The sequence below is a fragment of the Temnothorax curvispinosus genome, unplaced genomic scaffold (assembly GCF_003070985.1).
Source record: "Temnothorax curvispinosus isolate PA1 unplaced genomic scaffold, ASM307098v1 QBEX01013686.1, whole genome shotgun sequence".
In the NCBI taxonomy this organism is placed as follows: domain Eukaryota; kingdom Metazoa; phylum Arthropoda; class Insecta; order Hymenoptera; family Formicidae; genus Temnothorax; species Temnothorax curvispinosus.
The window spans coordinates 186150-197109 of NW_020223466.1; the positions used below are offsets into that span (position 1 = coordinate 186150).

The 10960-nt window shown below is 31.3% G+C and overlaps 2 protein-coding genes across 9 annotated transcripts in view; both read left to right on the plus strand.

Annotated features, from left to right (window-relative positions):
• LOC112463810 overlaps positions 1–6627 on the plus strand; it is a 23593-nt gene extending 16966 nt beyond the window's left edge. For 5 of the 8 annotated variants that reach the window (XM_025030404.1, XM_025030407.1, XM_025030406.1 and 2 more), the window contains 2 exons: positions 20–623; positions 3765–6475. In XM_025030404.1, the coding sequence (XP_024886172.1) occupies positions 20–623; positions 3765–5965 (2805 nt within the window). In that variant the 3' untranslated portion in view covers positions 5966–6475. Of the gene's footprint in view, positions 1–19; positions 624–3764; positions 6477–6523 lie in introns of those variants that run through there. The other 3 variants (XM_025030403.1, XM_025030401.1, XM_025030402.1) reach the window with 2 other exon arrangements.
• Positions 6628–7666: 1039 nt separating this feature from the next.
• Positions 7667–10957, plus strand: LOC112463817 (dimethylaniline monooxygenase [N-oxide-forming] 2-like; the record flags this gene model as incomplete). Its single annotated transcript, XM_025030424.1, has 6 exons — positions 7667–7775; positions 8672–8885; positions 9916–10057; positions 10142–10278; positions 10368–10571; positions 10720–10957. Coding segments are annotated over exons 2-6 (933 nt in total), but the record flags the coding sequence as incomplete, so codon positions are not given.
• Between the last annotated feature and the right edge of the window lie 3 nt (positions 10958–10960).

The window sequence follows — 10960 nt, forward strand, 5'->3', positions numbered from 1 at the left end:
TTAAAAAAATTAATTGCAGGTAGGCATCGTATTCGCCAAAATGACTAGGCCAAAACAGCGTACCCAGACTCTGTTATTTTCGCGAAATGCCGTGATCTGTCAACGGGATGGCGAGCTCTGTCTCATGTTTCGAGTGGGCGATATGAGGAAGAGTCACATAATCGGCGCGAGTGTACGCGCACAAATGATTCGCAGTAAGACGACCAAGGAGGGCGAAATTCTGTCTCAACACCAGCACGAATTGGCGGTAGGTACCGACGGTGAAAACGGCGATCTGTTTTTCATCTGGCCGGCCACCATCATCCATCGGATCAACGAGTCCTCGCCCTTCTACAATATGTCCGCCGAAGATATGTTGACTGAACGTTTCGAGGTCGTTCTGATCTTAGAAGGTACTATCGAGTCTACTGGACAAACTACTCAGGCAAGGTCAAGTTATCTCCCACAGGAGATCCTATGGGGTCACCGTTTCGACCCCATGGTAAGCTACTCCAAGGAACGACAAGGTTACGAGGTGGACTATTCGCTGTTTAACAGTACTACTCAGGTTGACACCCCGCTGTGTTCCGGCAAAGAGCTTGCAGAATTTTATAAGGCGCAGGATGATCTTCGTCACGGAACTGGTACGTGATCACGTGATTAATTTCTCATATAAATTTTCCAGATAGTTTTCTCAATTTTTGGTTTGTTAAATGAACACAAAGTATATCTAAAATAACACTAAATTTATTTCTTTGAGCATTTATTTTAAAATATTTATATTCCTCACAATTATAATTATTACATTGTTTTATATAATGTGCTGAAACATTAGTTTTATATAAAGTTATTGCATTCATATATTGCAAACCAAAAATTAAGACAGCGACATGAGAAGAAGTGCAAATATTTCATTAATGGAATCTAGAGCTACCTAGTTTTTTGCGAAATATATCGATAAAGATCAAATTCTCCATGGTTATCGAGATATGAAATACTGATAACAAAACAAATCTTATCTACATTATCTATCTATATTACAATTAATCAAATATACCGAACAATCAATATGTTTGTTTAGTCTGAGATAATTTCTTATGTACGTTTGGTAATTAGTTTAGTATGTCATAAATTGATGTAACACATTGTTCATTTACAGTTATCTAGAATTCAATATTGAAGAATTTGTATTTCCTACTCATAATAACTGTAGTGATAACCAAATCTAATTATCTTTAGATTTTAATGGAGCTATCTATAATCAGATTTAAATCTTATATATTACCACACATACACGAGCGAGCGCGCACGCACACAAATACTTTTAAATCTACCTATTTTGATTAAGAGAATAATACTTTTAAATCTACCTATTTTGATTAAGAGAATTAATCCTACGAATGAAAAAAATTTACATTACTCTACGTATTATTAATTTCTTTATTCGGAAGCTTCCTGATCTCATAACTGTCAAGGGCTATTAAGTGTACTAATTGCCAGCATGTTAACGCTTAGTCTGAACGAATTCCAAGCAAATTCCAGCCTATTCCTGAATAGCCAAATCTGTTGAATACAGATTTTGAAAGTATTTGCCAACAGAATGCCAGCAGAAATACAGAATATCTGATAATTATTGGAACAATGCAGCAAATGAAGTGAATTAAACTGACAATGAGTAAAAAGTTACTCTACCTTTTGGCGATTTTTGCAATAATAAACGTGGAATTAATCAATAAAGTAAATAGTCTGTAAATAGAATATATGCTAACGAAATTTGTTAACAAAATATAATGACAAATTGACCGCAGAAAATGAACAGAATCTGCCGTAAATATTTAAATTATGTATTCTATTTAAATGTTTACGTGACAGATTTTGTTTGGTTTTTGTCGACAATTTGGGGGTCGATTCTGTATCTTGGGACTAGGTGAAAATTACAAAAGTGAGGAAATTCACTAGAGAATCTACAATTTTATTTGTCGAAATCTAGTAAATCTGTTCACTTTTGTAATTTTCACCTCGTCTCAAAATACAGAATCGACCTCCTGCTCAGCAAAACAATTTAATGCACACAGATGATACTGAATCTGTTGCAATATCTGAGTAAATCTGCTGCCAATCTGTTGTCATGTTGCAGGCAGATTGCTTACTGGGATTGCTAATTCTAACTCTTTAGTTCTCGCATGTTGCTCATTATTGTCTTTGTCTAATCATCTGGTACTGGCTGTACCACAGATGGAAGCCTGAAAAAAATCCCTAGCGAGCCGAAGAATGTCCCGATCGTGCTCAACATGCTCCCTCAAGCCGACAGCACAGGTTTCCTCATCCATCAAGATCGTTCTTCTCAGAAACCGTCCAAACTGCATATTGACATTCCGTCTATCGACGATTGTCCTGGAGTGTAATTTATCTCGCGTAGAAAAAGTTAAAATAAAGAATGAAGAAGAAAAGTAGGAATAAATCAAAAAGAAAAGCTAAGTGATAAAGAGACGACATTCCTCATCTTATAAAAATTTAGATAATTTATTTTTTCGTATTTCGTAAGGAAGGAATAAGTTGTACCTCGATTATACGTTATATAATTAAAGAAAATCAGCAATAAATTAAATTAATTAATTAGAATGATTTTGATAACACATGTATTTGAAAGACTTGAGCTGTTCTAAGATTGAAATACTAAAAGAACAAGTCACGTCCCAATTATACGTTAGATAACTAATGTGATAAATTAGATCTTTACGACATATTTATAAAACTCAAATTACATTTCCAGGTTGGGATACGAGCTATCCAAATCTTTTGTAATTTTTACTGAGCTTGGTTGTGATTGTCTATCTATTTAAATCCCACGCTGACGAGGCATTGTAAATTGAGTGTATCAAAAATCGCATATTAGTATTTATTTATTATAATGTATAGTATTATTTATTATGACACTTGCATATTATTATTTAAATTGAAATTCAATGAAGACAAAGCAAATAAAGATTGAGACGTTAGAATTTGACTCATTTTATTCTTTTAATCTCTAATTTCCGTGTGGCATTGGTGGCTTATTGATTTTTTATTATATGATAAAACGCATACATAAAGAAATTGATAGTGCCCAAGAGCCCAGCGATGAAAATGCCCAAAAGCAAAAAGATAAGTGATTTTAACAAATATTTTAAAGTTTTGTTAAATATTGAAATATTTTGTTCGATATTTTTATAAACTCGTATAAATTGCTATAGATAAAAACTAAAGAAAAAAATGCGGAATAAAACGTTACTAAACCGTCAATCACGAATGTTAATTGTAATTGTGCGATTGAATAATATCCGATTTTTCCGATTATGATATTTTTATCTCAATTTTTAATGCGTAGTCTATATGTGTATTGTATAAGCAGAATAAAAAATGTTGAATTGTAAAGTTATGTCCTTAATAATCCTGTTTTTGGCCCTGCAACTTTTCTTTTGGTGTAAAGGCTCTCCTCCTTCTTTAACTTATTAATTATGTACTTTAACCCAGACAATACGAAATAAGGTAATATAAGATAGAATACGATAATGTAAATATTTTATTGCATATAAGAAATCTGTTTGCTTTATGACAGGTGCGTTTCTTTTTATTTTTTATTGGGTTAGTGTATATGAAATGTCGGATTGCTTCACTTTTGGTTTTCTGGGAAATTGTCTTCAGCATGTTAAAGTTAAATATATAACAATGACAATATTAACTGACCACAAATCTCGATTATCGATTAAATTTGAAGAGTTCTTAAGTCGCAGATTGCATTTCAGGTGTTCTAATCGACGAGGATCGCTTAACGAGAAGAGACTGTAAATGCAATTGTCATCCGACCAACCACCAGTATCCACAATTGTCTCTGACACCCTTGGACTGTGCACAGAGCCATAACAGCACGGAAAATGAGTATTATTGGCAAAATATCTGCAAATGTTCAAATTGTATTTTATACGAGCCTCAAGTCACAAACATTGGTCAATCAAAGATGTTCGATTTTGACGCCATTCAGATAATAGAAAACGAGGAACTGCAACAACTGCCAGAAGCGGTAAACAGGGAGATTGTGAAAAACAGCGAGGAGATTGTCTTTGAGGAGGAGGAAAAAGTCTCAGAGAGGAATCTGATTAAATTGAACGACGTAAAAAGTAAGCTTTTAAGTTATAATCAAGAAATTTTTTTTGGAGAAAGAGAAGAAGACGTTTTGATCCCAAGAACTGTGGAAAAAGATATGATTAACAGAGAAAAGAATGCAGATAAAAAAAATCAAGAGAGCCTTGAAGAAGAGAAAGAAGATGCTTCTATGCGAAAAGCCTTAATTAAATTAAATAAAGACAAAGATAAAATTTTGAAGGATAGTCAGAAGATTTTTTTTAAAAAAGAAGAAGGAGACTTTTCAGAAAAATACATGATCAGATTAAAAGAAGACAAGACTGATATTCTGAAAAATAGTAAAGAAATTATGTATGAAGATACAAAAGACGGCTTTTTAAAAAGAAACATAATTTGGTTAAACGAAAAAGGTGCTGATAACTTAAAAAATTGCCAGGAAACCATCTTTAAGCAGGAAAAAGGAATTTTAGGAAGGAAATTAGTCAAATTAGATAAAGGAAATGACGATACCATAAAAAATCATCGTATTTACGAAAATGAGCAACTTGCTTTTATAAAAGTTAAAGAAAGTCCTAAAGATATTCGACATGTAATTAGGCATACTTCATACAAACCTAAAGAGGGATACAAGATGAAAAGTAATGAGTTAGCAAAAAAAGATTACGAAGTATGCCTTGAAAAAAGACAAAAACTACACAATAAACAATGTCAATTAATTATGCTAGTAAATCAAGAACAGAAAAATATAGAAAAAAATATAGAAAAGAATATTTGTGTGAAAAGAGAACGAAATCCTCAAAAAAGGTTTGACAGAAGTTTGAGTGATGACCTTTTAACAATAAGTGATAAAAGATCTTTCAAAAAACCCATAAGAAACACGAGTAATAAATTGGTTCTATCAATAAATCAAGATAATAAAAACTCGAAGAGTGATCCCTTTTTAATTGAGGAGCATACTTCTTCAAAGAAGCATCATAGAAGTTTCACTGATTATTTTGTCACAACAAACGGTGGAAGATCAACAGAGAATGCAATCAGCAACATAAAGAACGTTAGAATATTGGAAGAAGGTCAAAAGTCTTTGCAGCAAATTTCCAAGTATCCTGCAGCATCTTTAGATCATTTAAATAGCAATTCAATTTTTGATCAGCGATTAAATTATGATTCTCTTAGATGGGAAGATGGTGACTCTCATTGTCAAATAAAACAGCATGATAACATTAGAATCGAGAATGAGAAAACTCCGAGAAAATCTTCATGCCATCGTCCCGCCAAAATAGCGATACATGACAAACTTTATTCTAATGATATTCGCTCATTGGACTCTCCAGTTTACGATCTTTCACCAGAATCAGGTTTTTACGAACGTAGTTCGGAGAACAATTATAGAGAGCTGTTTACGAGAAATATGAAAGATGTTGTAAACACCAATTCTGTAGAAAGCAATCTGTCACGAGAGAACGCAATAAGCGATATTGGTAATCCAAAAGAAAGTATTAAAAATCACAGTGTCGAAGCAATTGCTAGTAAAAATAATAGTGTCATAGATAATGAGATTATAGCTTCTTCACCCTTTGATCCATCTTTTAAAAGTTCTTTTGATGACGGCAACAATCTAACTAAATGTGGCGATGCTTCGATTATTAAAGAACAAATTATATGTATAGAAAATAGAGAACAAAACATTCATAAAGCGAACGAAAAATACAGATGTCCAAATACATCATCTAGAAAAGTGATTAGCAATTTTGATGAATTAGAGAAACCTTCTTCGAGTGTCGAAAAACAACTTATCTGTAGCAAAAACTGCATTCAAAATATTGATGAAGATGAGTTGACGACGCAGAGAAAAACGGTTTTTTAAATATTAATACATCTTATAAGCATTTTATTAGGGATGTTGAATGTCCAGAATGGTTTGACGATGCCATTACCGTTGAGAAACAAATCGACGAGAAAAAAAGTAGAGATTTTTCAAATAGCAATACATCATGTGATAACCAATGTAGTTACCGACATTGTTGCTCTAGATCATTTGAAACAATAGAATAATAGTGTTTTAACTAAAAAACAAGTTTATAGCAATACAGTGAAGAATAAAAAGCCAATTTGCAACTTTTCAAACAACATTACCTCTTATAAAAATTTTGTTGATGATACTGTTAGTCTCGATTCAAGACACTGTGATGATGATTTTATTCCTTAAGATCAAGTTGTTTACGAAAGCAAAATTAATGAAAATGATAATGACAAGCTCAAAAAGCACTAAGGATTGTTTCGTTTAGAAGGTTTTATAAAAATTAAATTAATAATTTTAAATCAATTAGTTATCACCGTACAATTAATTACTTTCAAAAAGATATTTTTTTCGAAGAGAAAACGAAACAAACAATTATCATGATTTATTAATTTTTATTTAGATTTAGCAATACACACGTATATAAGTTCAATTCTACCCGAGTAAGCATTATTTATTTTTTAAGTGAGAATATTGTAAAATTTAAATTAATATTTGTATATAATAATTAGATAATATAATTAAGTTAAGTAGTAAATGTCTTATATAGTCACAAGTTAACTTATTAAATTAGATTTTAATATAATAAATTGTTTTCAAATCTAAATTTAAAAAAATATTAATGTTTCCATGTTATATGTATAAAAAAATTAATATATTAATTTCTAATTTTAATTCATCGTTCATTTACAATTTCTTGCATCATCTGATTGATAAAAAAGTGCTCATTCCCTAACAATTGTAAAATGAGAATATTGATACCGATTGTTATTATTATTGTTAATTATAATTTGTTTAATGATATTAGTGACACATTAAGTTAATCTATAATTGATATAATTCTATGATTGATATTATAAATAAAACAATATCAAAATATTCGATTATTCGAAGACATCTGCAGTTGAAATGATATAATTTATCACAAAAAGCCATTTTTTATGATAAAGACAGTAGAAACTACTTTTGCACTACTTATTATTCGGTACGTCACATATATGTAATACCCAATTAGTATCAGTTATTTAAATTATAAGAGCAATTAAATTAACTTCCTACTAAAGTTGTAATAATATTGAAAAATTAGTTGAGGAATTGTGGATATGTTTGATAACATGTGATCGTCCGGTGATAAATTCTTATCGCAAGAAAAGCAGAATCGCACAATAATCACGAGAGTAGAATGGTTTCTTATCTACCGCTGTCGTAAACATGTATGTAGTTAGAAACTTGAAGAAACCGCAGTGATACTCTTGCGGTTTTTTATTTTTTCCGATTTACACATAACACATTCAAATCACGTAACGTATAAAAAGGTAATAGCGTTAGTAAAAGGCAGAGTACATTAAATTCTCGCTGCTCGAAACACACAATAACAAATCACCAATTTTAAACGTTAAGTTTTAAATTGTCTTTATATCATAAAGTCTTTATATCAACAAAAAAAAAACACTTTAATATTCGCAATCTGTTTTCTTGTGAATAAATATTTCCTCTGGCATATATATGACACATTATTACACACCAAGTTAATTGTTTGCTCATTAGAAATGTGCATTGCGTAATCGACGAACCATCCAGTGGAACCAGAGATGTCAAACGAAAATCATCGTTATATTTTTCGATATAACAGCGTAACATCTTGAAACAGTTAAAGGTAAATTAAATCTTTTATTTCAAAATTTTGATGAAAATACGACTTAAATGATTCTATGAAAATAAATTTCAAAAACATTCAAACATTTCAAAAAGAACTTTTACTTGACAATGTGAAAGAAGTGTTAACCTCTTCAGTACTATCATCGACTTTAGTCGACAGCCACCAAATGCTTACGCATGGCGTCGACTTCAGTCGATGCTTATAAGTTATTATTAAATTTTATTTAAATGTTTTTCGGTTAATTTTTCTATTTATTAAAGATAAATAAAAGTTTTTACACAGATCAACAACTTTATCACAGTACTTTATCACACGTGTTACATGTGTCACATACACATTTATATAAATCACACGGACAATCACTGATCACTGTTCTATACATACTCATCAGATCACGTGGTATACTCACAGTGGGTGCAGTGCGATCCACTAGAGTCACTAGGCACTTCAAACGTTTAAAGCCCCTTGCACAATAGGCGATAGAGCGATAGCGACAGCGACAAAGTTGCCGACAAAGGTATATAATGGCAACCTTGTCGCTGTCACTATCGCTATCGTTATCGCCTATTGTGCAAGAGGCTTTAGAGCATCATTTTGTCCTTGTTTAACATTTGATAAACAACAAGGATGAAATGTTTCCAATTTCCAAGAGCGTTTGGAGCGCCAAGTGGATCGCACACCCGCAGTGACTCACAGGCAGTGCGCGTATATGGTATATGTGACACATGCAATGGTGGCTCTGCAGTTTACTTCTGTCTCATCCTATTACATGCAAGATAATCATAATGAGCAATCTAAATAGTATATGGAAATATGTGTGTGTATTGTACGAAGATATCCATTGACTCCCAGGAGACTCATGAGAATAAAATATATATATAAACGACGTACAGAGATGGCGAATCAAGAAGGAAAAATCAAGGTATGCGTGATCGGTGCTGGCGCGGCCGGTTTATGTGCAGTCAGACATTTGGCGGCAAATACGACATTCGAAGTAACTGCTTACGAGCAGACAAACGATATAGGAGGTACATGGATTTATAAGGAGCAAGTTGGCCTCGATGATAATGGCTTACCGATACATTCCAGCATGTATCAGAATCTAAGGTTTGTTATTGCTTGCTTCTATTATAATATATGTATATCTCTAAACATATTGTATGTAAAATGCAATTAAGTTAGAGTGAAACAAGTATATTTTGTTTTACTTTAACTTATTGCACGAATTTGCACCAGTTCAGGAATTTCTTCGAAAAAGAATAGACGTCATGGATGGTATATGCATAAAGCTTCTAGAAAATTCTCACGCATGTCTCAAAGACGTCATAAACACGTTTAAAAGACGTGAAAAGTAGAAATTTTAAATGTCTTTATCTATAAAATGTCTTTATCATTAAAACAAAACGTTTCTGTAATAGTTTTTTAAACGTTATTTTATCGGAAAAGAAACGTTCCATCAAACGTTTTTCGAATAGACATTTTTACTCATGAGAAACGTTTCTAGAAATCGGTTATAAAACGTTTCGGAAAAACACTCATAAAACATTTCTAAAACGTGTATGTGCTACCTGGGATTATTCTATACAAGAAAAATGGTATTTTTACGCGAATATATTATTTATTCAATTAAACATTAAAAAAAATATATATAATTATATCTAATTTGGCGCAATTATATATAAGTTTGTATATAATTTGATGTATCTCAACTCGAAAAAAATTCTAATATAACTGCATAATTTGATATGGAGTTATAAATATTTTGATGTAATTACATATAATTATTTACTCGAAAAAGACTTTTAATATAACTTTACATAATTTGATATGGAGTTATAAATATTTTGATATAATTACATATAATTATTTACTCAAAAAAGAATTGTAATATAATGTTGCATAATTTGATATGGAGTTATAAATATTTTGATATAATTGCATATAAATGAATACATAAATAGATCTTATTATATATGATTACATATAATATGATATAATTAGATAAAATTATATATAAATATTTTTTCCCGGAAACTTTATTATATGTAACTAGAAATTATTCTCATAATTTACTAAATATTTTAATAATATTTAGTAATATAATACCAAGTATAATGTTTCTTGTTCTTCTCTATAGAACGAATTTACCAGCAAAAATTATGAATTTTCCGGATTATATTACAATGGAAGGGCAAGAACCTAGTTGCGTGAGCCATCAAGAAGTTTTAAATTATCTAAAAGATTATGCTCAACATTTTGATGTGCATCGATATATTGAAGTAATTGCACTATATGTATATCTGAATTAAAAACGTTTGAGAAGGTAATATATGTTTATCCAGTAATTAATTTCTATTCTCTAGCTCAATACAAAAGTCGAAAGTGTCCAATTTGTATCATCTGATCACTCCAATCAAGATAAATGGTCCGTGCAAGTGAGAAAATTAAAAACTGAAGAAATGGAATTACGTTATTTTGACGCAATTATGGTTTGCAATGGGTAAAAAAAGCAGCACATGTTGCCTTGGATTAAAGATTAATTATCGAGACTTTACGGTGCTGAATAAATAGTGTTTTAATTTTTTCTAGACATTATTTCGATCCTTATGTACCAACCATAACTGGTATCGAAAGTTTTCCGGGCCTAATATTGCATAGCCATGCATACAGAAAACCAGACGAATTTTCCGGCAAAACTGTATTAGTGTTGGGTGCAGGTTCATCTGGCATCGATATAGGGATCGATTTATCTAATCAAGCGACTCGCGTGTATTTAAGTCACAATCATGATAGGTGAGCGATTAATCCTTTCGTACTTATAAACATTTGCAAAAATAAACTGAGATTTGACCGAATCTTTATAAATACACTACATTAGAAAGAAACATAATTAATTCAAGATTTCCTCTACTTTTCTACTTTAATTATTTGCACTTTACAGATTAACAAGTTCTTTACCATCAAATATGATACAAGTTGCGGGCATTGAGAGCATACACGAGACTACATTCCGTTTGAAGGATGGAACTACTGTCGATGCTATTGACGTTTTTCTTCTTTGTACTGGTTACACGTTCAATTTTCCCTTCTTAGACAAAAACTGTGGTATAAAAGTTGACAGTAATTACGTAACTCCGCTTTACAAACATTTTATCAATATTGAGCATCCTTCAATGTGTATC